This window comes from Podarcis bocagei (assembly GCF_964188305.1).
Source record: "Podarcis bocagei genome assembly, chromosome: 3".
NCBI lineage: Eukaryota > Metazoa > Chordata > Lepidosauria > Squamata > Lacertidae > Podarcis > Podarcis bocagei.
The window spans coordinates 106,426,668-106,453,263 of NC_138127.1; the positions used below are offsets into that span (position 1 = coordinate 106,426,668).

Consider the following 26,596-nt stretch of genomic DNA (forward strand, 5'->3'; position numbering starts at 1 on the left):
TGTCTGAGTTGATTAAGATTTGAAAGCTGGGCTGGGGGGGGGAATGAAGGGAAAGTGTCATCTTGGTGAAGAGGATAAGAAGAGTTTGGATTTGATATCCTGCCTTTCACTCCCCTTCAGGGGTCTCAAAGCGGCTAACATTCTCCTTTCCCTTCCTCCCCCACAACAGACACTCTGTCAGGTGAGTGGGGCTGAGAGACTTCAAAGCAGTGTGACTAGCCCAAGGTCACCCAGCAGCTGCATGTGGAGGAGCGGAGACGCAAACCCGGTTCTCCAGATTACGAATCTATCGCTCTTAAGAACTACACCACTGTATACGAAATACAGCTGGGTTTATTCTGGATTGCAAATTATGAATAATTGTTGCTAAAAATGATTTTCAGATGGAGATGGGTGTTTCCTTTTCGGCGCCTGCCCTGTGGAACACCCTCCCAGTAGATGTCAAAGGAAAAAACAACTACCAGACTTTAAGAAGACATCTGAAGGCAGCCTTGTTTAGGGAAGCTTTTAATATTTGATGGATTACTGTATTTTAATATTTTGTTGGAAGCTGCCCAGAGTGACTGGGGAAACCCAGCCAGATGGGAAGGGTAGCAATAAATGATCATCATCATCTATTTTTTAGTATTTTTAATATTTTATATTAAGATTCCTTTATTTTGAATTTAGGAGGACACACACAGGAAGAGGACAGTTGGAGGTCCGAGGGAACACAGGGAAGGATCTCTCTGGGTGGGATAGGGGGGGAAGAGGGGGTCACGCAGGGGAGAAGTGGGGGAGCCTGCCTTTATATGTGCTGACGAATGATATGATATATATGATACAAATGTCATAAACAATATTTTTAGTTTATATCCCCCCTTTCTCTTTTCTATACAATTGTATTTTGTAAGGGTTGTTTAATATTTTTTCTTTTATTTCTCTTTTTTGGTTTCCCCACTGTGTGAATTCTTTGATGGCAAGTGAGATGGGAGCTACTTCTGAAGCTCTTTCCACATTTCAAGCACTGATAGGGTTTCTCCCCTGTATGAATTCTGTGATGGCAAGTGAGATCGGAGCTATTAGTGAAGCTCTTTCCACATTCCAAGCACTGATAGGGTTTCTCCCCTGTATGAATTTTGTGATGCAAAGTGAGCTGTGTCCACTTCCGGAAGTTCTTTCCACATTCCAAGCACTGATAGGGTTTCTCTCCTGTATGTATTCTTTGATGTGAAGTGAGACTGTGGCTCTGACTGAAGCTCTTTCCACACTGCAAGCACTGATAGGGTTTCTCTCCTGTATGGATTCTTTGATGGGAAGTGAGATTCACCTTCTGACTGAAGCTCTTTCCACATTCGAAGCAGTGATAGGGTTTCTCCCCTGTATGAATTCTTTGATGGAAAGTGAGATTCGCCTTCTGACTGAAGCTCTTTCCACATTCCAAGCAGTGATACGGTTTCTGCCCTCTATGAACTCTTTGATGGGAAATGAGAGTGTCCTTCCGCCTGAAGCTCTTCCCGCATTCGAAGCACTGATAGGGTTTCTCCCCTGTATGAGTTCTTTGATGCAAAGTGAGTTTGTCCCCCTTCCCGAAGCTCTTCCCGCATTCAAAGCACTGATAGGGTTTTTCTCCTGTATGAATTCTTTGATGGGAAGTGAGCCTGTGGCTCTGACTGAAGCTCTTCCCACATTCCAGGCAATGATAGGGTTTCTCCCCTGTATGAATTCTTCGATGGGAAGTGAGATGTGCACTTTGACTAAAGCTCTTTCCACATTCCAAGCACTGATAGGGTTTCTCCCCAGTATGAATTCTGTGATGCAAAGTGAGCTTGGCCCTTTGACTGAAGTTCATTCCACATTCCAAGCACTGATAGGGTTTCTCCCCTGTATGAATTCTGCGATGGCAAGTGAGATGGGAGCTATTAGTGAAGCTCTTTCCACATTCCAAGCAGTGATAGGGTTTCTCCCCTGTATGAATTCTTTGATGGGAAGTGAGATGTGTGCTTTGATTAAAACTCTTCCCACATTCCAAGCACTGATAGGGTTTCTCCCTACTCTGTGCTCTTTCGTGTGAAGTAAGGCCATCCCTCTGAACGAAGCTCTTTCTTTGACGGGAGGTGGACTGGGAGCTCTGACGGATGTTCTCTCCACACTCTGAATATTTATATGACTTCTCCACTATGTGGATTCTGTTGTGCTCCCCCTTGTTCTTCCCTTCCAGTTCATCACCATCTGCAATGAAGAGAGAAGCGAATTAGAGCCTCAAGAAGAAATGGAGCTCCAGATCATTGAACAAAGTTAATGAATGCTTGTGATAGAGGAAGAACTAAAAATAGTTTGATGTGGGGCCTTTCTATAGTTTTCACTGCCTTTGTTGGCTGGTATTTACTGACATATTGCTTGGCTTTTATCTGGAATGGATCTTGCTCAATCCTGGAATCCACTCCATCTTCAAGGTCAGTCATATCTTTGGTCAATCAAATGCAAACAGAAGCAAAAACAACAAGACTGACAGAATTTACATCAACTTCCCTAAAAATTCTGAAGCCGGCATTTAAGGCCTGGGTGGTTCAGAGAATCCTGGTCACTGTTTTAAAAGGCATGACTAGACGAAGAACATTCACAGAGGAAACAGTTGATATCCCTCCATTCTGGGTTCACGGTGGGAGATGTTAGAATCCCAGATGCTGTTGGTCTCCAGCCAAAGAGTTGAAGTTCATCACATACAGGTATGTATGGAACGTCCACACCTTGTCTGCGAAACAAACAGCAACATCTTCACCTGAACACTCCCCGTCAGCTGTTGCCTCAATCTGGTTGGTCTAAATTTAAATTTATACGTAAATCGCTTTCTTCTCTTTGAACCCCCCTCCCATGTCCATGAGGAGACCAACTCTGTATTGTTTCATTAGCAATAGAAGAAGAAAAGTGACTATAACTCAGTTCAAACCAATTCATGAACCCAGAACTAATACACCGACCACAAATGATGAACCGTATGTTAAAAATAATCCTGCAAAATTATTCCGCTATTTTTGATATGCAAATGGCATGCGAAGACTTAGTCTACGTATTTGTATCATTTATTGTATCATTTATTACTGAGATCCAGCACTGAGGGCCTTCTGGCGGTTCCCTCATTGTGAGAAGTAAGGTTACAGGGAACCAGGCAGAGGGCCTTCTTGGTAGTGGCGCCTGCCCTGTGGAACGCCCTCCCAGCAGATGTCAAAGCAATAAACAACTATTTTACTTTTAAAAGGCATCTGAAGGCAGCCCTCTTTAGGGAAGTTTTTAATGTTTGAAGCTGTACTATTTTTAATATTCAGTTGGAAGCCGCCCAGAGTGGCTGGGGAAACCCAGCCAGATGGGCGGGGTATAAATAATAAATTATTTATTATTATTATTATTATTATTATTATTATTATTATTATTATTAGTCCTATGTTCCTTGTTTTTAAAAGCAAATAAAAAGTTATTCCAAAAGGAAAAAGACAACACACAGAGTCCCCATCTGCATTCAAACTGCAAAGCGGGATCAGTGAGTTGTCTGACATTGGCAGGGCATTTAGATCACAGAACTGGTTTTAGACCTTTTGAGAGCTGCGGTGGCCGGGGAGCTGTGACCTATTCCTAGCTCAAATTGCCTGCAGATGACAAAGGAGCAGGCAGGCAGGCAGGTGGGGGAGCCCGAAAAGGTGCTCCCCTTCTCGATCTCTATCCATCTGCCTGTCTGCCTCCCCCCACCCCCTAGCTGAGTAAGCCCCTGTACCTCTCTGGCTCCATCCATCCAGGTCCCCATCTCCACTCTCCTGGAACTCACCAGATCTCTCGGAGGTCCCTGGGAGGGAACGCTCAGTGGTTGAGAGGAGGGATGCAGGAGACAACCTGACCAGGTCAACCGTCCATCTTTCCCCTTCCATCCTCACTAGCTTTGAAGGATCTGTGTCTTTCATCCTTCCTGAGGAGTCAAGGAGCCAAAAGAAGCTGCAGGGTCCTGGGAGAGAGGAAGAAGCAAAGGCAGTCTCGGAGGCCCTGCAGGGATTTTCTGCAGGGGAAGCCTCCCAATATGTTGGGGGCCCCACCCACAGCAAAATCCCTGCTTTATCTCATTTCTGGCCAGAGAGCTTTCTCTCTTCACCCTCCATCCATCCATGTCCCCCTCTCCACTCTCCTGGAACTCACCAGATTTCTCGGAGGTCCCTGGGAGGGAACGCTCAGAAGTTGTGGGGAGCGATGCAGGAGACAACCTGACCAGGTCAACCGTCCATATCGTCCTATGACGTTAACATATAATAATAATAGTAATAAAATTTTATTTATACCCCCCTCCCCAGCCAAGACCGGGCTCAGGGAGGCTAACAACCAATAATAAAAAGTTGATTAAAATACAATTTAAAAGATTCAGATACAACATTAAAACATTAGGATGCAGTCTCTTCATAGGAGGAGAAAGGAAAGAGAAATAGGGGGAGGGAATCAAACTGTTTCTAAGCCAAAGGCCAGGTGGATCAACTCTGTCTTTCCTGCAGAAAGGAATCAGATCCTGCAGGGACCTGGTCTCATGAGGCAGAGCGTGCAACCAGGTCGGAGCCAGAGCTGAAAAGGCCCTGGCTCTGGTTGAAGCTAATCTAACTTCCTTAGGGCCCAGGACCACTAGGGTGTTGCTATTTATGGACCTTGAGGCTCTCAGTGGGGCACACCGGGAGAGGCGGTCCCATAGGTACGAGGGTCCTAGGCTGTGAAGGGCTTTAAAGGTCAAAAGCAGCACCTTAAATCTGACCCTGTACTCCACCAGGAGCCAGTGCAGCTTTAAAAGCACAGGGTGAATATGCTCCCATGGCATAGAACCCGTGAGGAGCCTCACTGCAACATTCCGCACCCACTGGAGTTTCTGGGACAGCTTCAAAGGCAGAGCCGCGTAGAGCGAATTACAGTAGTCAAGCCTGGAGGTGACCATTGCATGGATCACTGTGGCCAGGTCGGGGCAGGAAAGGTAAGGGACCAACTGCTTGATGCGGCGAAGGTGGAAAAATGTCACCTTGGCTGTTGCTGTAACTTGCGCCTCCATGGAAAGGGAGGCGTCAAGGATTACACCCAAGTAGATTCAGAGCTGATGAAGCGGCTGGGCCAAAGCTGAAAGGTAAGCTGGATGTGGTCAAAAATGAGATGGCAAAAATAAATATTGACATCCTGGGCATAGTGAACTAAATTGGACAAGGATGGGCAAAATCAGTTCAGATGACCATCATAACTACTACTGTGGGCAAGAATCCCGTAAAAGAAATGGAGTGGCCCTCATAGTCAAGAAGAGTGGCAAAAGCTGTACTGGGATGCAATCTCAAAAATGATAGAATGATCTTGATATGAATCCAAGGCAGACCTACAAGAAGTTGAATACAGATTTCCAAAGAATAGCAAGGAGAGACAAGAAGGCCTTCTTAAACGAGCAATGAAAAGAAATAGAGGAAAACAATAGAATGGGAAAAACCAGAGATCTGTTCAATAAAATTGGAGATATGAAAGATCGTACAAAGATTGCCATAATAAAGGACAAAAGTGGAAAGGACCTAACAGAAGCAGAAGACATCAAGAAGAGGTGGCAAAAATACACAGAGGAATTATACCAGAAAGATACGGATGTCTCGTACACCCCAGGTAGTGTGGTTGCTGACCTTGAGCCAGACATCCTGGAGAATGAAGTCAAATGGGCCTTAGAAAGCACTGCAAATAACAAGGCCAGTGGAAGTGGTGGTATTCCAGCTGAACTATTTAAACTTTTAAAAGATGATGCTGTTAAGGTGCTACACTCAATATGCCAGCAAGTTTGGAAAACTCAGCAGTGGCCAGAGGATTGGAGAAAATCAGTCTACATCCCAATCCCAAAGAAGTGCAGTGCCAAAGAATCCTCCAACTACCGCACAATTGCGCTCATTTCGCACGCTAGCAAGGTTATGCTTAAAATTCTACAAGGCAGGCTTGAGCAGTATGTGGACTGAAAACTCCCAGAAGTGCAAGCCGTATTTTGAAGGGGCAGAGGAACCAGAGACCAAATTGCAAACATGCGCTGGATTATGGAGAAAGCTAGAGAGTTCCAGAAAACCATCTACTTCTACTTCATTGACTTCGCAAAAGCATTTGATTGTGTCGACCACAGCAAACTATGGCAAGTTCTTAAAGAGATGGGAGTGCCTGACATCTCATCTGTCACCTGAGAAATCTCTATGTGGGACAAGAAGCTACAGTTAGAACAGGATATGCAAGTATTGATTAGTTTAAAATTGGGAAAGGAGTACGACAAGGCTGTTTATTGTCTCCCTGTTTATTTAACTTATATGCAGAATTCATCATGCAAAGGGCTGGGCGGGATGAATCCCAAGCCAGAATTAAGATTGCCAGAAGAAATATCACAACCTTGATGGCAGAAAGTGAGGAGGAATTAAAGAACCTTTTAATGAGGGTGAAAGAGGAGAGCGCAAAATATGGTCTGAAGCTCAACATCAAAAAAACGAAGATCATGGCCACTGGGCCCATCACCTCCTGGCAAATAGAAGGGGAAGAAATGGAGGCAGTGAGACAATTTACTTTCTTGGGCTCCCTGATCACTGCCGATGGTGACAGCAGTCACGAAATTAAAAGGCGCCTGCTCCTTGGGAGAAAAGCAATGACAAACCTAGACAGCATCTCAAAAAGCAGAGATATCACCTTGCCAACAAAGGTCCGTATAGTTAAAGCTATGGTTTTCCCAGTAGTGATGTATGGAAGTGAGAGCTGGACCATAAAGAAGGCTGATCGCCGAAGAATTGATGCTTTTGAATTCTGGTGCTGGATGGGACTCTTGAGAGTCCCATGGACTGCAAGAAGATCAAACCTCTCCATTCTGAAGGAAATCAGCCCTGAGTGCTCACTGGAAGGACAGCTCCTGAAGCTGAGGCTCCAATACTGTACTTTGGCCACCTCAGGAGAAGACTCCCTGGAGAAGACCCTGATGTTGGGAAAGATGGAGGGCACAAGGAGAAGGGGCGACAGAGGACGAGATGGTGGGACAGTGTTCTCGAAGCTACCAGCATGAGTCTGACCAAACTGAGGGTGGAAATAAACACCACCTAACAGGGTGGGTCCAGTATCACCAAATAAATGAGGTCTTCAAAGCTGACAAGAAAAAGGGTTTTGCAATTTCAGTATTGGATAAAGAATTATTACAAAACAAAACAAAACAAAAAAGTAGGAGGAGGGTCCCTGGCACTCGGGGAGAGACCATAAATTTTCTTACTACTCCAGGTCAATGCTATCTTTCCCCTTAATTCTTCATGAAGTTTCCTAAAACTAGTTATACCATATGCCTTATACCATTTTCTAAAATTCTATGAAGAAGAAGAAGAAGAGTTTGGATTTGATATCCCGCCTTTCACTCCCCTTCAGGAGTCTCAAAGCGGCTAACAATCTCCTTTCCCTTCCTCCCCCACAACAAACACTCTGTGAGGTGAGTGGGGCTGATAGACTTCAAAGAAGTGTGACTAGCCCAAGGTCACCCAGCAGCTGCATGTGGAGGAGCGGAGACGCGAACCCGGTTCCCCAGATTCTGGAGACTACCGCTCTTAACCACTACACCACACTGGCTCTCTATGATTATCACTGCTGTGTTTTATTTAATGGAAATTGAGACTGGTTTCCTAGGTGAAGCTTTTTCCACATACTAAACAGTCCCCTGCAGGAAATATTTCATGGAAAATTAGATTCACCAACTGAATGAAGCTCTTTCTATATTCCAAGCACTGATATGGTTTCTGACCTGTATGAAGCTTTTTCCAAACACTCCCCTGTATGAAGTATGTCATGGAAATTGTGGGTGGAGCTGCGAAGGAAGCTTTCCACATTTCAAGCACTAATTCTTCCCCCCGTTAGTTCTTTCTTGTGAAGTGAGGCTCTCCTTCTGAATGAAGAGCTTTCCTTGATAGGAAGTGTACTGGGAGCTCTAACTAAAGTTCTCTCCACACTCTGAATATTTCTATGGGTTCTCCATTGTGTGGATTATCTTGTTGTCTCCTTTCTTCTTCCTTTCCAAATCACCACCTACAATCTGCTGTATTATCATGGCAGTATTATCATTAATAACAATAATCCTAGCCTGAGGAAGAAATCGAGCCTGAAATGTCTGAACAATGAAAATAAATACTTGTGACAGAGGAAGAAGGGAAGGGAGTTACTGCCTTTTTTGGCTGGTATTAGCTAACTTATTTATGGGAACCGGAGATTCAAAAAGCCTGGCTCTTTCCAGGGATGGATTTAATTTGGCTAAGTTATGGAATCCGCTCCAGCTCCAAGCTGTCATTTCTTTGCTCAACCAAAAAAAGAGAGATGCAGAAAGGGAAAGAAGAAATTGACAGGATGTACCTCCACATCCCTAAGATCTCTGAAGCCTACATTGAAGAAGGCCTGGGCAGCTCAGACAACCTCATCATGGTTTGAAAAGACAGGACTGGTGGAAAAATATTCCCAGACAGGAGATACATCTCCTATTGAGAGTTTTCCATTCCAGTAGAGTTGTGGGTGTGTTAACATCTCAGATGCTGTAGGTGGCGCTATTGGGCTCCCTCAAAATAGAGGAGGTTTGTCCTTCAGAAATCTGTATGGAATTTCAAAGCTGATCTTATGATCCAGCAGGGAGCCTTACCAGAGAGGCCACGATCCCACGATTCTCCTCCTTGACTTCCTTCTGCAGAGCTCTCTGGTCAGGATCCAGGAAAGCCCAGTCCTCCTCTGAAAGGAACAGCTACGTCTTCAAAGCACACTGGACCCTAAGAGAAAAAGGGAGCATAAAGATGATCGTCTACACATTGCTCTGTTCATTTCTGTAACAATTTTCTTGTGTATTTAAATGATGGGTATTAATCTTTGTGTAAGTGGGGCAATTCCATAAAATAATAATTTTATTATCTATATGGCACTCATTTTCAAGTAAATCTTTGCAAGCATTCCCATTTTCCAGATGGAAAGACCTCCTCTCTCTTCATCTGGTGGGGTGGACCCTCCCAATGCCCTCAAGCCAACTTCAAGGGGCACCAGGAGGGGGAGGGGAGGGAATGTTGGTTGGTTGGCATCCATCTGTCTTAGGAGACCATGGAAGTGTGTGTCTTTGGGAGTGAGATCTGGGGGAGAGTCATGTGTTGTTGCATCTGGGACAGAGGAAGTGGTCCGGTTGTGCTGCTGCAGATGCAGAAGGGCTTTTCTTCTCCCTGTGCTCCCCCCAAGTGCAAATGTTCCCGTCTGGCTGCAGCCTTTGTTCACAAATGTGACTTTTCCCTCCATCTGAAGGGGGCTTATCTTCTTGACCCAAAGTCCCCTCCCCCAATAGGAAGGCAGCATCTGGATCCCAAGGAAGAACAGGGCAGCAGACCTCCTGCGAGGTAGCCCCTCCCTGGCTTGGCAGAGGACAAGGGAGGACCCTCAGCTCCCTGACTTGGGGGTCTCTCCCCACCATGCATGATCTGAACAGGGACCCCCATGCCCACTCCCTGCACCCCTGGGACCCCCTTCTCCCCATTGCACCCTCAGGGGGAAGAGACTCACCGGATTCCAGGAGGGGCACCAAGGAAGCTTTTGCAAAGGAGAGGGAAGAAAGCGGGGAGGGAGGGGCTTCTGCTCTGGAGGACCTTGCCCCCTTCCCCCTTCACTTCCCGTCCTCTCTAGGAATCCAGCTCTGCTCCATTTAACCCTTACAAAGCCTAGCGCGCCCCTCCCTCTCCCTGCCTTCAGTTTTCCTGCTTCTGCGCCTGCGCTCTAGGGGCTGCCCCCCTTCCCTCCCTCTTTCTCCCTCTGGGTCAAGGACTCTGTCCCAAGGAGCCCACATCCAAGCAGACTAACTGCAAGGGAGACGGGGGGTCCCTTGGCTCTCCCCCAACATAGAGGCTCCTGGATCCCAAGGAAAGGCTGGGAGGGAGAAGAGGCGAAGGGCTGCCTAGTGGCGGGAGGTGCCTTGGGCTCAGAAATGGCTCCCTCAAGACACCCCTCCCAAAAACACCCTCCAGCTCAGCCGGGGGGGGGTGGAGGGGGGGCTTCCCAGCCGGGAGACCCTTCCCCTCCCGAAAATAATCCCCGCCCTCAAGTGGATTTTTCTGCTTCTGCAGCCGCTTTTCATTCCAGGAAAAGAGACGGAGGAGGAAGTGTCCCAGGCGAGGAAGGAAACGCACACGCGACCCGGAGGGGGGGGCAGGTGTGGGGGCGCACGTTGCTCAGGGGAGTGGCCCCTCCCTCTGGGACTCTTCCCAGTTCAAAGCAAGAGGGACCCCTGCCATCCTTTCCCTGCGTTTCCTGCCAGAAAACCAGTTTCTACGGGGCTCCCAGAACCACATGGAGGCAGGAGACCCCATTTCCCACCCCAGAGCAGGGCTGGACCAATCAGAAGCCTCTCCAGTGGACAGCTGGCCAATCCCCTTTCAGATTCCCCTGGGCCGCCTCCTCTCCTTTCCTGAGGGAGTTTTCCCCCTGAGTTTCCCTCATGGCTGCTCCCCCTCCCAGCTTATCCTTCATTTCTCCTTCCTTCTCTTCCTGTTCCTCTTTCCCCTCATTGTTTGGGGGCAGCTGGATTCCCCCCAGGCCCAGGCAGGCCGTTTAGGAGCCCAGGGAGGAGGCAAGGCCAGGAGAAGGCGTTTCCCACCCTTTTCCAAAAATAGGCGGGAACGCCATTTTGTTTTTTCCGGAGGCCCCAGCCGCTCCCAGAGACGCCATGGCTCCTCTCAGGGGAGTTTGACCTCCGGAGCAGCATCCTTGGTCACCCCAAGAGTCAGCGCAAGCAGAAGGGCTCCACCTGCAGGCCATGGGGAAAAGGGTCTCAGGAGGCAGTGGGGGGACTCTAGGGAACTGGCTGAACTGGGGTCCTCCCAGTCCAGCCCAGACAAGAAAGAGAGGGAGCTCTCAGAAGAGGAAGCCATTGTGGAGAAGAACCGGACTTGGCTGTTCTCTGCTGAGGGTCTCCTGCCTTTCTTCCAAGGCTTCCTGCGGGTGCCATGGCCAAAGGAAGAGACAGGGCCCCCACCCTGAATCCCCTGCAGGGCCCTGGGGAGCAAGTAGAGCCTGCCTCAGTTTCCTTCCCCAAGGCTTTGGGGGAACCTTGGGGTGTGGAAGGAGGAACCCCAAATGGAGCTCAGACTCCTGGCAAGTGGGGAAAGGAACATGATATGGCACTTTCCAGATGAGTCTCAATACAATACGATAATCTTTATTGTCATTGTCCTATACAGAACAACGAAATTGAAAAAATGTACATCAGACATTCAAAAACCAACAAGCCTGCTATCCCAACCTGGTCAGCCCCCTAAAAACTCTGACACCCCATAATTAATAATAATAATAATAATATTTTTATTGTCATTGCCCCCTCTCGGGAACAACGAAATTAAATACAATATACTCTCAAAGAGACTACCTTACACTGCATCTAAAACCAAAATAACCTTTGGATAGAAACTGTTTCTCAGGTGGCTAGTCCTAGTCTTTATAACCCTGTACCTTCTTCCAGAAGGCAGAAGCTGAAAGAAATCATTTCCGGGGTGCGCACTATCCTGCACTATCTCTGCAGTTTTTTTTTTATGTAGCACCAACTGCAAATGCCTGCAGGGCCATGAGTAGTATGCATGAAAACATCAATGCTTCATTGAGCAGATACCCTGAGGCAGCGCGGATTATCGTGGGGGACTTCACTCACACAGATGTGAGGGCAGTACTCCCAAAATCCCATCAGCACATTGAGTGTGCAAAAAGGGGAGAAAATACTCTTGAGAAGGTGTATACGAACATCAGCCGGGAATATGAGGCGCACCTCGGTGGTTCAGATCATGTGTCCCTGCTTCTGACACCAGTGTACACACCCCTCAGGAAACAAGGCCAGCTATAAACACGGATGGTTACTCTGTGGCCTTTGGGAGCTTCTCAGCAGTTGCAGGACTGTTTCCAGGAGACCGATTGGAGTATGTTCAACCATCAAGATCTAGAAATGTCTACATGAACGGTCCTGGATTATATTAGATTCGGCACAGGAAATGCACCAGGGAAAAGTATTTTAAGTTGTATCCGAATAGGAAGCCCTGGATGACGGGAGAGGGTAGGAGATTCTTGAAGGCCAGAAACTCTGCTTTTAGAACTGGGTGCCGGGTACCGTATGGTATAGAAAGAGTGAACTTGAAAAGGGATATCAGGGAAGCAAAAGTGGGTAAGGAACCATATCATATCTTGTCTGCCAGTAGGACTTGACCCTTACCAGTTTGCGTACAAGGCAAAGAGATCTACGGAGGATGCTGTGGCAATGGCTTTACATCATTTCCAAGGCTCTGTTTATATTCCAGAGACTCCAGGCTGTTGGAAGTCTCACGGGAGACAGATGTTGATATTACTGGTTTCCTGGTTTCTTTGTTCCAGTTGCCTCTCTGCTTTCACAGAGAGAGGATGCATGTTTCTTTTATGTCTGTGTAGTTAGAACTAAAACTCCTAGCATGTAGCTCACATCTCATCTTCTGCTGCTGCTGTATACTCTACGTAATGAGGGAATGTGCCTGGAGCCTCATCAAAGGCTCAGGTCGTTAATCACGTTGGAGGACTCGACTGGAGGAGTAGCTCGGTCGAACGCAAGTCCAACATGAGCTGTGTTGTTCAGTGCCCTGCTCACTCACTCCTGCTGTGCTTCCAAGTAGATTTGTGAAGGCCTTCTCCCTTGTTACATTTTCAAAATACCAGAGGCTGGCAACTCTGCGGTATAGATGCAAAACGGATGCTGAATGCTTCCAGTGTCTTCAAATTTGTACTTTTATCTGCTTCGCCTGCACAATAAGAAGGATTTCTGGAGGGGCCTAATATCTGGCCTTTATTGAGCATTAGTTTCAATTTGTTCATGAGGAGGTTGCACATTCTACAATGCACATTCGCCTTGCATTCGTTCAGAATTGCTTGCATGAAGAATATATGTTTCCCCATTAATCCCATTTTTTGTGCATTTCCCCATTACTTTTCTAACTGCAAAAAGGTCTAGGTTTCTCTTGCAGTGAATATGTTGCACTAGGGCAACAGATCGTTTCAGCCCACTTTAAACATGCAAACCTAACTTTCCTGTATGCGCGCAAATCCCTCATGCACAATAGTGGTGACAATCTGGAGGCAACCTCAGTGAAATATTGGCAAAGGGTCCTTGTTTGTTGCTGTTGTTTTCCTACATTCAGCCCTGGCCTACTGCCATTCTTGCTGGAAAATGGCTATTATAAAGTCCATATTTGCTTTCTCTTGCTTTGGCCTATAGGGTTTGCATTTCAGAGATTATCATCTTTAATCTCTGCTCATGGCCTCACTGGACCTGGGTTTTGCAGGGGTGGCAAGCGAGGTAAACTGAAATAATAAGGACGCCCTTCCTCTCAGTGTTGCAGGGCAAATCTGCTGTCTCACTAGTACCATTAACTACCCAAAAGTTTATTTACTGCAGTAAATAGGTTCAGTGTGGTCCTTTCCACAAAGGATGAACAGAGAGGGGGTGTTACCCCCTGGACCTTTTATAGGATATACAGACAAAGAATTCATATAAAATCCAGTCAAAAAGCTGCAAACATCAGCAGAGGGTAGCTGGCAAGACACCCATTGGATACAAGTGTCTGGATGTCCAGCCTGCAACTTGACTTGTGTCCAGCTCTTCTAGAGCCCCTCGCTTCTAAAGTTTTGAAGCCTACTGTGGCGTTTGTCCGTTCGTTTGAAAATGTCTGTACGGGGGGGGGGGGAGAAAGAGTTAATAGGTAGACCAATAGAAAAGCCAGAGTCGGAGCCTACCTGTTTATAAAAGGGCTTAGCCCGAGGTTTAGGGTGGGTAGTTGGTTTTAGTGGGTTGGTTGGTTGGGAAAGGCAGTTGGAAAAGCAGTTGGAAATAGAGAGACAGTGCAGTTGGTTCTTGTGTGAGGGGAGGTAGAAGAGATAGAGACAGAAGAGGAGGAGGAGGAGTTTGGATTTGATATCCCGCTTTATCACTACCCGAAGGAGTCTCAAAGCGGCTAACAATCTCCTTTTCCCTTCCTCCCCCACAACAAACACTCTGTGAGGTGAGTGAGGCTGAGAGACTTCAGAGAAGTGTGACTGGCCCAAGGTCACCCAGCAGCTGCATGTGGAGGAGCGGAGAAGCGAACCCGGTTCACCAGATTACGAGTCCACAGCTCCTAACCACTACACCACACTGGCTCTCAGGATAAAATAAGACTAAGAAGGTAAAGAGTAGCAACGTTTAGAATGCAATTAAAGTTTATTTGTGCTTGCAATAAACTACACTCTTCTTTTTAAACTTAAGAACCTGACTGAGACTGGTGGCAGCGGATTAGTGGTGTACGGGTCAATAGTCCGTGAGATGACCGGGGGCTCCATATGAATGCCACACCTATGTACTAAAGAAAGGAGAATTGTAGTCTGTGATTTATGTTCACCTAGATAACAAGCCTATATGAGGGCAAGTTGTCCTTGGTAAGCTGGCATAGCCAGACTCCCAGCTGCCAGACTCCCATAATTTTGCTACTTCTAAGTTCACTGCTCAATATCATTCTTATTTGTTCTCCCGGAGCCAAGCAGCAACTGGACTACCGTATTTTTCGCTCTATAAGACGCACTCGACCATAAGACGCACCTAGCTTTAGAGAAGGAGAACAAGAAAAAAAAAATTCTCTCCCTCTCTGCGCAGCGCCTCTCCAGCGAGGCGAAGTCAGAACAGCAAGAGAGATCTCTGTGCAGCGAAAGCGGTGATCCCTCTCGCTCTCCTGGCTTCAGGGATAGCTGCGCAGCCTGCATTCGCTCCATAAGACGCACACACATTTCCCCTTACTTTTTAGGAGGGGAAAAGTGCATCTTATAGAGCAAAAGATACGGTATGTGTCTTTTATGCACAAAAGGGAACTGTTATGAGCCAAAAAAGCCAAGGGTATTTTAACTGAACCCCAATGTCTTATTCAATTGGGGCTTTTTATAGGTTTCTCACAAAAAGCATATTTGGCGGGCCCTTGGAGTCCCCCCACCAGGAGGACATACTTAAAGGCATTCGCTGCAAAGGCCCCGTTTGTGATATCAAGTCACCTTCCAGAAGCAGTAGGTGTGAGCAACCTTTGGGGATCAACTTTGTTTTTTATTAGAATCCCAAGATCCACCAGTTGGAGACTGGGGCAAAAGCAACACACTTGGAATGAAAGAATCGCAAGGTAGGCCACTCATTGCCTCTTAGTCAGGCTCCAGCATGCTCCCCCATGTGATGTTTAAAGCCAAGAGCTTAGGGTGCTTTGGCAACCCATATGATCTACTTAGTGCATTTTCCCTCAAACCGAACTCTTTCCATTTTGAAAACGGAAGCTAAGGCTGAGCTGAGGTGTTTACATTTCATGAGCCATTGCTCAAGTGCCATTGACAGCTCAGCTGGTTAGAGTCCGGTGCAGATAAGAGTGTGGTGCTGATCAGTGGCATAGCGTGGGTTGCCATTGCCCGGGGCCTCATGGAGTAGGGAGAGAAACTGACAGAGTACGCATTCACATTCAACTGCCTAACAGCATCCATATCACCCAGGAGATTGCAGCCTAAGAAAAGAAGAAGAGGAGGAGGAGTTTGGATTTGATATCCCGCTTTATCACTACCCTGAGGAGTCTCAAAGCGGCTAATATTCTCCTTTCCCTTCCTCCCCCACAACAGACACTCTGTGAGGTGAGTGGGGCTGAGAGACTTCAGAGAAGTGTGACTAGCCCAAGGTCACCCAACAGCTGCATGTGGAGGAGCGGAGACGCGAACCCGGTTCCCCAGATTACGAGTCTACCGCTCTTAACCACTATACCACACTGTCATTTCTCTGTCTGGAGAGGTCACTTCCTGGTTCGCATGGAGAAGCTGTTTTCAGCGGAGCCCAGTGGCGGAAGCGCACAGCTGTATTGAGGCAGCACCAGATGTCAAAATTTTGCGCGCCTAACAAGTTTGCTCCTGAGGCAGCTGCCCCTGTGACCCCACCACTGGTGCTGATAATGCCAAGGTTGTAGGTTCGATCCCTGTAATGGACAGCTGCATATTGCTGCATTGAACCTCATGGTTCCTTCCAACTCTACAATCCTATGGTTGTGTGACAGCTTCAGTAAATTGGAGCTTGGTGCAGGGAAACAAATCAGGTAATGGGCATTCAGCAAAGACGTGCCCATACCCTCTCAGGCCTGTTGAGCAACATAAGAATATGACTTGAAATGCAACACACGGGGTGTCTGTGCGTGAGGGACAGCCATCTTGATGTTTTTGTTGTTGTTGTTGGGTCATTTAGTCGTGTCCGACTCTTCATGGCCCCATGGACCAAAGCACACCAGGCACTCCTGTCTTCCACTGCCTACTGCAATTTGGTCAAACTCGTGCTGGAAGTTTTGAGAACACTGTCCAACCATCTCGTCCTCTGTCGTCCCCTTCTCCTTGTGCCCTCCATCTTTCCCAACATCAGGATCTTTTCCAGGGAGTTTTCTCTTCTCATGAGGTGTCCAAAGTATTGGAGCCTCAGCTTCACGATCTGTCCTTCCAGTGAGCACTCAGGGCTGATTTCCTTCAGAATGGAGAGGTTTGATCTTCTTGGAGTCCATGGGACTCTCAAGAGTCTCCTCCAGCACCAGAATTCAAAAGCACCAGTTCTTCAGCGATCAATCTCCTTTATAGTCCAGCTCTCACTTCCATACATCACTACTGGGAAAACTATAGCTTTAACTATACAGACCTTTGTCGGCAAGGTGATGTCTCTGCTTTTTAAGATGCTGTATAGGTTTGTCATCGCTTTTCTCCCAAGAGGCAGGCGTCTTTTAATTTCGTGACTGCTGTCACCATCTGCAGTGACCATGGAGCCCAAGAAAGTAAAATCTCTCACTGCCTCCATTTCTTCCCCCTCTATTTGCCAGGAGATGATGGGACCAGTGGCCATGATCTTCGTTTTTTTTATGTTGAGCTTCAGACCATATTTTGTGTTCTCATCTTTCACCCTCATTAAAAGGTTCTTTAATTCCTCCTCACTTTCTGCCATCAAGGTTGTGTCAGGGGACTTGTAACAGTAACAACTCCCAACTAGCTAACCAATCAGTGAGCGACAGTTCTCAATCCTTCATTTGCATACTGGTGGCCCTCAGTGAGAACTGCAGCTAATCTTAATACATAACACAATCAAAGACTTTTTTTGTACGGATTAACCAGTGAAACAGAATGGCAGTACATCCAATTGAAACATGATTGTTGATATTTCTTCTGGCAGTCTTAATTCCAGCTTGGGATTCATCCAGCCCAGCCTTTCGCATGATGAATTCTGCATATAAGTTAAATAAGCAGGGAGACAATATACAGCCTTGTCGTACTCCTTTCCCTATTTTGAACCAATCAGTTGTTCCATATCCAGTTCTAACTGTAGCTTCTTGTCCCACATAGAGATTTCTCAGGAGACAGATGAGGTGATCAGGCACTCCCATTTCTCTCTCGATGTTTTACAAGCCACTAATGTACATAGCCAAACCCCAGGAATTTGTTTTGAGTACCAGAACTGAATGGAGATCAACACAAAGATCGTCTCCTGGTTACCCCTCCCAAAAAAACACACCTTCTTTATCAGTCAGTCAGTCAGTTTTATTGCACATAGCCAAAGGCTGCCGCAATGTACACAGAATCATTCAACAATTAAAAGAAAATATACTGGATTGATACAAAAAAACTTAAAACATTTATATCATCAAAACATTACCTACTCTAAAAAGATCTATAAAAGTACCTTAATATACAAGTTAAGACATTAAACAATAAAATTTATAAGCTAAAATTATCACATGGCCACTAATATACTAAAAATAATGTTAATTAATACAATGCTATTATATTTCGAGTTTAGTGATAAAGACAGAATATAGCTTGATGTAGATAGGGTCATCAGTGCAGATGGTGACAGCAGTCACGAAATTAAAAGACGCCTGCTCCTTGGGAGAAAGGCGATGGCAAACCTAGACAACATCTTAAAAAGCAGAGACATCACCTTGCCAACAAAGGTCCGTATAGTAAAAGCCATGGTTTTCCCAGTAGTGATGTATGGAAGTGAGAGCTGGACCATAAAGAAGGCTGATCGCCGAAGAATTGATGCTTTTGAATTATGGTGCTGGAGAAGACTCTTGAGAGTCCCATGGACTGCAAGGAGATCAAACCTCTCCATTCTGAAGGAAATCAGCCCTGAGCGCTCACTGGAAGGACAGATCGTGAAGCTGAGGCTCCAATACTTTGGCCACCTCATGAGAAGAGAAGACTCCCTGGAAAAGACCCTGATGTTGGGAAAGATGGAGGGCACAAGGAGAAGGGGACGACAGAGAATGAGATGGTTGGATGGTGTTCTTGAAGCTACCAGCATGAGTTTGATCAAACTGCGGGAGGCAGTGGAGGACAGGAGTGCCTGGCGTGCTCTGGTCCATGGGGTCACGAAGAGTCGGACACGACTAAACGACTAAACAACAACAGATAGGGTCAAATAAATTCATCTCCTTTACAGTTGGTGGCTACCTTGGCTATATAATTTGCTCTAATTTTCCTTGCGGCAGTTGCAAAGAGTGCTACACGCCAGGTCACATACTTATCTGTGTCTGTGAGGAGATATAAAATCATGTCAGAGGGGTTCTGGCCAGGGGACTTTGTCATTATAGGTGCTAAAAATCTTTCTCTTGCTTCATTATATAAGGGGCAGCGCAAGATATAATGCATAAGGTCCTCTACTTTAGGACATCCCCTAATGCAAACACGTTCGTTTGTTCGTATGCCTCTGTGTCTCCCATCTCTATAAGCAGAGTTTGTTGTATTTAATCGTAACTCTGTAAAAGCTTACCTTCTTTATCAAAGGCATAACATTTAGACTTGAAGAAGCAGCAGAGCAGGGAGAATGGTGACGTCTTGCTGCCCTGTGGAACAACTGAGAGTCAGAGGTCCTTATCTACTGATTGCAAATCATCCATGAATCTACCAGGATGTATTCAGTAACTCAGTTTTTTCCTGGCTTCACATCCTCCCAGTCTCGCCACAGGCCTAAACCTCTTATCCCTACATCTCATTTTGGAGAGCACATTGTGCTTCTAGCTGGAACAACAGCCCCACCTTCCTTCAAAGCATGGTACGACTTGCTGGACGTTGCAAAAGAGAGCCCAGAAGCACCTTCTCCAGGAGCTTACAATTGCTGAAAGCCCAGCCGTCCCCTGGCAACCTTCTGGTTTCTAGTTGTGCATCGAGCCTCGCTGCTTCAACCCATCCTAACGCAGCCATGAAGATCCTTCCGCTGTGCTTGGCTGCCTTGTGTTTGCTGCCTCAGGTAAGGGATGGAGAGAACGTGCACAGTCCGTACGGATGCTGCACATGCGCTGCCGAGCAGTTTGCCTCGCCCCGGGTGCCAGAGAGGGTTCCTCCGCCGCTGTCCTCATCCAGCCCATCCCTGAAATTGTCCCAATCCTGGTGCTTTGGCCAAAACAGCACCGTCCATGCACGCAAGTAACATATTAGCAAGACCTGGGAGCAACGTAACGTTTGCCAAACCTCAGGGAACCACCCAACGCCACCCAAAAATAAACCCACCGTCTAATGAGGCTGACTGGTGTGATTGGTGTGTGTGGGTGTGCGTAGGGCCAGATTTAGGTTTGATGAGTCCCTAAGCTACTGAAAGTAATGTCCAGCTGTCCTTTGTCAACAACAAATTGCAGCTGTTTTTTTGTGTTGAATATATGCTATATGGTAAGTTATGGACCTAATAGGTATCTAAAGCCATTTGCACATAACAAAATATGTATTTTAATATTAGATAACAGGTAAAACAGCTTGACCTACATTCAATTGTGCTGCACTACAGTCTGCAGCTGTGTGCTACATGTTGTCATGCAACCAGTCCATGCAGAATGTAGGCACCCTATATATAGAAAGGAGCAAACCAGTGATATTTTAGGGAGCAGGCTAGCAGTCAGTGCCCATGACTTACATCATAGGAGCCTACACAACACAAAACACTGTTGCTGGATGTAGGTTTTACTCTATTTCTTTTTTTATCTTATAGTTTGGAAATATATGTCCAGGTTTCTTTCCTTTAATTTTTTTTTTTGGGGGGGGCAAGAGAATGGGGCCCTAAGCTATATCTTAGTTAGCCTATATGTAAATCCGGCAGTGTGTGTGTGTGTGTGTGTGTGTGTGTGTGTGTGTGTAAAAAACTGGGAGGAGGGAGATTGGAATGAAGTTATCCTGGATGAGAGCGTAGCTGGCTGGAACCATGAAGGAAGCAGCCTGTACAATGAAGACATTCTTGATTGTCCCATTTATGATGAACTGATTGTAAAGTGGGAGGGTGGGGACCGTGGTGAACATCTGCGGCCAATGGTTTTGGGGTAATGGGACTGCCAGAACACTCAGAGGGGCACGGGATTCCTCACCTCACCTTCTAAAGCCGTTGAACTTCTGCCTCCCTTTCCTCCTCATCTGAATTTGCTTTACTCTCCAAGTAGACAGTGATATTCCCCCACTCCCCCCATTTATGCAGGATATGCAAGGTACATAGTGCATAATAATCTACAATGCCGGGCTGCTCGTGCAGAATGCCTCTATTCCTTCTGTCCCAAGAAGATGTTTAAGATTGGAGTGTGCAAAAACCGCATGACATGTTGCAAAAGGTAACTTGTTGTTGTTGTTTAGTTGTTTAGTCATGTCCGACTCTTCGTGACCCCCTGGACCAGAGCACGCCAGGCACTCCTGTCTTCCACTGCCTCCCGCAGTTTGGTCAAACTCATGCTGGTAGCTTCGAGAACACTGTCCCACCATCTCGTCCTCCGTCGTCCCCTTCTCCTTGTGCCCTCCATCTTTCCCAACATCAGGGTCTTTTCCAGGGAGTCTTCTCTTCTCATGAGGTGGCAAAAGTATTGGAGCCTCAGCTTCAGGATCTGTCCTTCCAGTGAGCCCTCAGGGCTGATTTCCTTCAGAATGGAGAGGTTTGATCTTCTTGCAGTCCATGGGACTCTCAAGAGTCTCCTCCAGCACCATAATTCTAAAGCATCCATTCTTCGGCGATCAGCCTTCTTTATGGTCCAGCTCTCACTTCCATACATCACTGCTGGGAAAACCATAGCTTTAACTATACGGACCTTTGTTGGCAAGGTGATGTCTCTGCTTTACAAGGTGATGTCTCTACAGCTCACCAAAGAAAAGTTCTCGAAGGTTGTTGGACTAAAATAACACCTCTGCCCTGCCTCACTCCCAGCACTCATTGGATTTGAGAGACAACAGGCTGCCATCTTAATCACCTTTGCTAGTTAAACTTAATAATAATAATAATAATAATAATTTCCCCAGCCACTCTGGGCGGCTTCCAACAAAATATTAAAATACAATAGTCATCAAACATTAAAAGCTTCCCTAAACAGAGCTGCCTTCAGATGTCTTCTAAAAGTCAGATAGTTGTTTATCTCCTTGACATCTGATGGGAGGGCGTTCCACAGGGCAGGCGCCACCACTGAGTAGGCCCTCTGCCTGGTTCTCTGTAACCTCACTTCTCCCCAAGGAAACATATTGGGGGTTTTACCCAGCATTCCTAATCTCTGAAGTCCAGGTCAGAGCTTAAATAAAATCTTGTACAATATTTCCTAAAATCGAGTCAATGAGGATTTCTATTTCAGTTCAGTATCAGTGTTGAAGATTACCTCCTTCTGCCTCCCCGGTTCTTTTAAGTTAGTACTGCAGATTTTACACAAGCAGCATCTTGGATTTTGGCTGAGGATTTTTTGCTGAACTAAGAAAGTAGTTTTATTATGACTAACTCTGATAATCTTTTGTGAATGGGAGGATAATTGAAGAAAAGTGTTTATGATGCTTGCCAGAATTAGCCATACATTTATTTACCTGCTGAATATCTTTGGTAAGGTAAGTGTGTTTGCATGCATTATTTATAATGGCTTTATAATTCTTTATAATGAGTTTATAATGGAAAATAGTTTTATTATTTAAATAGTCTCCTAAATTCTCCCTCTTCCATTTCTTTTAGACCCAAGGTGCAACCTACCTAACTCCCAATGTCCAAAGCAATACACAAACTGAAACGCAGCCATCCTTTGAATTTCACACTTCTCTGAATTTTGCAGCACCGTTCCTTAGTCATGTAACGTGTGCAAAAGTGCACAGGAGTGGAGAGGTGTACACAAAGAGGCAAACTTGCATGCAAACACAGTGGGAGAAATTTGCACTAAAATCCCGATGAATTTTCTTGAGGCGTTTAATAATAAATTGCAAACTGAGATGAAGATCTGAACTTAACATTGGGAAAATGAGGAGCTGAAATTGACCGTCACCCATCCGTACCAAATGATAGGTTCTTATGCCAACCTAGCAGTTCGAAAGCATACTAGCGCAAGTAGATAAATAGCTACCACTGTGGTGGGAAGGTAAACGGCATTTCCGTGCGCTCTGGTTTCCGTCACGGTGTCCCGTTGCACCAGAAGCAGTTTAGTCCTGCTGGCCACATGACCCAGAAAAGCTGTCTGTGGACAAACGCCGGCTCCCTCAGCCTGAAAGCGAGAATGAGCGCCGCAACCCCAGAGTCGCCTCTGGCTGGACTTAACCGTCCAGGGGTCCTTTACCTTCACCTTACCCTATGCACCAACATGACTTCCTTTGTTTTTCCATGTGTCAACCGTTGTGGCTTTGCTATGAAGTTCTTTGCTATGAACTAACCCTTGGGTTTTCTTTTTCTTTGTTTTTAAGTAAGTACGTATGCTGTTGAGTGCTGCCTGATTACCCAGGAATCTGAAAAACGAGAGGTGCTTCCTCCTTTCGAAAGCCACTGGATCCTGTTTCATCCCTGGCTGGAGACGCCTTCTGCTTATTCACCAGAGCATCTGAACCAAAAAAAGGAAGCCTTTGCAACATTTTTAATGAGTACACGAGCTTCTCCTTTGCAATAAAAGCAAATTAAAAGGCGTGGTTCCCTCTATTTCCAAGTTTCTTTTTTTAATAGTAAAGGTAAATGGACCCCTGACCATTAGGTCTAGTCGTGGCCGACTCTGGAGTTGTGGCGCTCATCTTGCTTTATTGGCCGAGGGAGCCGGCGTTCAGCTTCCGGGTCATGTGGCCATCATGACTAAGCCGCTTCTGGCGAACCAGAGCAGTGCACAGAAACGCCGTTTACCTTCCCGCCGGAGTGGTACTTATTTATCTACTTGCACTTTGATGTGCTTTCAAAGTGCTAGGTTGGCAGGAGCAGGGACTGAGCAACAGGAGCTCACCCCGTCATGGGGATTCGAACCACTGACCTTCTGATTGGCAAGTCCTAGGCTCTGCAGGAGCACAATGGGGAAAAGGTAGACTGCAAAGGCAATAGATAAGCGGCCTCGACAGCTCAGTTGGGTAGAGCATGGTTGAGGTTGTGGAATGAGAGTCTAAAATTTACAGCATGTGCCACCTTAAAAGAGAATGTAATGAAAATGATGTACCGATGGTACTTAACACTGGTTAAGCTGGCTAAAATGTATAGGATGAGTAATAAATTATGCTGGAAATGTAAAGAGAAAGATGGAGACCTTTATCATATGTGGTGGACGTGTGAGAAAACAAAATTATTTTGGGAATTAATTTATAATGAATTGAAAAAGATTTTTAAATATGCCTTTCCCAAAAAGCCAGAAGCTTTCCTGCTAGGCTTAGTGGCTTGATGGGAGAGGAAATTGCAATGGTGGATCAAAGATTATTTATGTATGCAACAACCGTGGTGAGACCTTTATTGGCCCAAAATTGGAAATTACAGATTCGGCTGGCACACATACTTATGGTACGGGAAAGGGAAGGTTCATAGAAGTTTTTACAACCATATAATCAGGAAATCACTAATGAGAGTATGGGAGAGATACAAAGACCTCTTGGAACAAAAGACCCCGTGGTGGTTTTCACCACATGAAGCATTACTGCTCAAACCGCTTGGAAAAGAAAGGAAAATGGCTCACATATGTTGATTTATTAAAGGAACATGATGGAAAATGGAAATTAAGAGATTATGATGAGATCAAAGACCACTTTCAGAGTTGGTTGCATTATCGACAACTATATGAAACACATAAAGAAGACTGTAAGAAAGGATTTAGTTATACAAGATCTAGGTTTCAAACGGAAGTGATTGAAGGGAAAGTGAAATTACTGAAGGCCACATACAGCATACTATTAGAATGGGAGACAAAAGATGAAGAGGTAAAATCAGTTATGATTAAATGGGCACAAGATGTAGGTCACAACATTATGATGGAAGATTGGGGAGAATTATGGAAAACTGATTTAAAATGTACAGATTGTTCCCTATTGAAGGAGAATTACATGATGATGTACAGATGGTATACAACACCAGTGCAGTCAGGGAAAATGTACAAAACTAGTTCAAATATATGTTGGAAGTGTAAGGAAAAGGAGGGGACATTTTATCATATGTGGCGGGATTCTAAGGTAATTTTAAAAAATTGGGAAATGATATACCGTATTTTTCGCACCATAGGGCGCACCGGACCATAGGGCGCACCCAGTTTTTAAGGGGGGGAATTCAAGGAAAAAAATCTCCCCCCCCCCCGCAGCCCCAAAGAGCAGCGTACAGGCTGCACACAACCTCTCCCTGCCGGAGGGGTTGCGTGCAGCTATGGATCAAGCCAAGGCAGCGAGCGGGATGGATCCCGCTCGCTGTTTTGGCTTCCCCTTTAGCCCCGTGCAGCCTCTCCTTGGCGGAGGGGCTGCACAGGGCTTTCCTGGCTTTACTGGGAGGTGGGGGGATTCCCTCACCTCTCCCCAAAGCCCGCAGAAGCCGTGCAAACCCTTTAAAGAGATCATGGCTTCTCCTGGCTTTCCTGGGAGGCGGGGGGATTCCCCCACCTCCCGCAAAACCGGCAGAAGCCGCGCGCCTTTTAAAAGGGCTGCACGGCTTCTCCTGGCTTTCCTGGGAGGCGGGGGGATTCCCCCACCTCCCGCAAAACCGGCAGAAGCCACGCGCCTTTTAAAAGGGCTGCACGGCTTCTCCTGGCTTTCCTGGGAGGCGGGGGGATTCCCCCGCCTCCCGCAAAACCAGGCTCCCCCGCCCCAGCCTTCTAGACAAGTCGGGGGACAGCGGCAAAGGCGCGCTGCGCCTCTCCCGCTGTCTCCCGAGTTTGCGGGGCTGGCGACGGGGAGGAGCAGGCTTCTCCCCCCGCCAGCCTTCTAGACAAGTCGGGGGACAGCGGCAAAGGCGCGCTGCGCCCCTGCCGCTGTCCCCCGAGTTTGCGGGGCTGGCGACGGGGAGGAGCAGGCTTCTCCCCCCGCCAGCCTTCTAGACAAGTCGGGGGACAGCGGCAAAGGCGCGCTGCGCCCCTGCCGCTGTCCCCCGAGTTTGCGGGGCTGGCGACGGGGAGGAGCAGGCTTCTCCCCCCGCCAGCCTTCTAGCCAAGTCGGGGGACAGCGGCAAAGGCGCGCTGCACCCCTGCCGCTGTCCCCCGAGTTTGCGGGGCTGGCGACGGGGAGGAGCAGGCTTCTCCCCCCGCCAGCCTTCTAGACAAGTCGGGGGACAGCGGCAAAGGCGCGCTGCGCCTCTCCCGCTGTCTCCCGAGTTTGCGGGGCTGGCGACGGGGAGGAGCAGGCTTCTCCCCCCGCCAGCCTTCTAGACAAGTCGGGGGACAGCGGCAAAGGCGCGCTGCGCCTCTCCCGCTGTCTCCCGAGTTTGCGGGGCTGGCGACGGGGAGGAGCAGGCTCCCCCCCCCCGCCAGCCTTCTAACCAAGTCGGGGGACAGCGGGAAGGGCGCACTGCGCCTCTCCCGCTGTCCCCCGAGCTTGTGGGGCTGGCGGTGGGGCTCTCCTGAAGCCTGGAGAGCGAGAGGGGTCGGTGCGCACCGACCCCTCTCGCTCTCCAGGCTTCAGCGAAAGCCTGCATTCGCACCATAGGCCGCCGGCTCCCCGAATGACGTCACGGGGGCGGGGCTTTAATGGTGGTGTGCCGCGAGATTTTTTTCCGGTAAACAGGTGTGCCGTTGCCCAAAAACGTTTGGGAAACACTGATATAATGCATAAGGTCCTCTACTTTAGGACATCCCCTAATGCAAACACGTTCGTTTGTTCGTATGCCTCTGTGTCTCCCATCTCTATAAGCAGAGTTTGTTGTATTTAATCGTAACTCTGTAAAAGCTTACCTTCTTTATCAAAGGCATAACATTTAGACTTGAAGAAGCAGCAGAGCAGGGAGAATGGTGACGTCTTGCTGCCCTGTGGAACAACTGAGAGTCAGAGGTCCTTATCTACTGATTGCAAATCATCCATGAATCTACCAGGATGTATTCAGTAACTCAGTTTTTTCCTGGCTTCACATCCTCCCAGTCTCGCCACAGGCCTAAACCTCTTATCCCTACATCTCATTTTGGAGAGCACATTGTGCTTCTAGCTGGAACAACAGCCCCACCTTCCTTCAAAGCATGGTACGACTTGCTGGACGTTGCAAAAGAGAGCCCAGAAGCACCTTCTCCAGGAGCTTACAATTGCTGAAAGCCCAGCCGTCCCCTGGCAACCTTCTGGTTTCTAGTTGTGCATCGAGCCTCGCTGCTTCAACCCATCCTAACGCAGCCATGAAGATCCT

General features: G+C 47.1%; 2 protein-coding genes and 1 long non-coding RNA gene across 4 annotated transcripts in view; 1 reads left to right on the top strand and 2 right to left on the bottom strand.

Annotated features, from left to right (window-relative positions):
- Positions 1–26,596, bottom strand: part of LOC308584016 (uncharacterized protein) — a 59,305-nt gene that overhangs the window by 24,635 nt on the left and 8,074 nt on the right. The window lies entirely within an intron of this gene.
- LOC308584035 (uncharacterized protein) lies at positions 316–10,712 on the bottom strand. The gene is made up of 5 exons (XM_081188679.1): positions 9,547–10,712; positions 8,651–8,774; positions 4,162–4,253; positions 3,800–3,973; positions 316–2,211 (listed from the first exon to the last, which is right to left on the bottom strand). Exons 4-5 carry the CDS (start codon positions 3,930–3,932, stop codon positions 872–874), a joined length of 1,473 nt encoding a protein of 490 aa, XP_081044805.1. The 5' UTR covers positions 3,933–3,973; positions 4,162–4,253; positions 8,651–8,774; positions 9,547–10,712; the 3' UTR covers positions 316–871.
- Positions 11,384–22,952, top strand: LOC308584207. Of its 2 annotated transcripts, XR_014006639.1 has the most exons (3): positions 11,384–14,207; positions 20,522–20,651; positions 22,732–22,952. It is a non-coding gene; the product is annotated as an uncharacterized lncRNA (long non-coding RNA). The 2 variants fall into 2 exon arrangements; XR_014006640.1 differs by lacking the exon at positions 20,522–20,651.

What these genes read in the sequence shown, in the direction of transcription:
- LOC308584035 (XM_081188679.1), bottom strand. Translation starts at nt 3,932, where the DNA reads ATGAAAGACACAGATCCTTCAAAGCTAGTGAGGATGGAAGGGGAAAGA. An exon ending in AGGGACCTCCGAGAGATCTG is followed by an intron (nt 2,212 to 3,799) that starts GTGAGTTCCAGG and finishes TCTTCATTGCAG; the next exon opens with ATGGTGATGAACTGGAAGGG.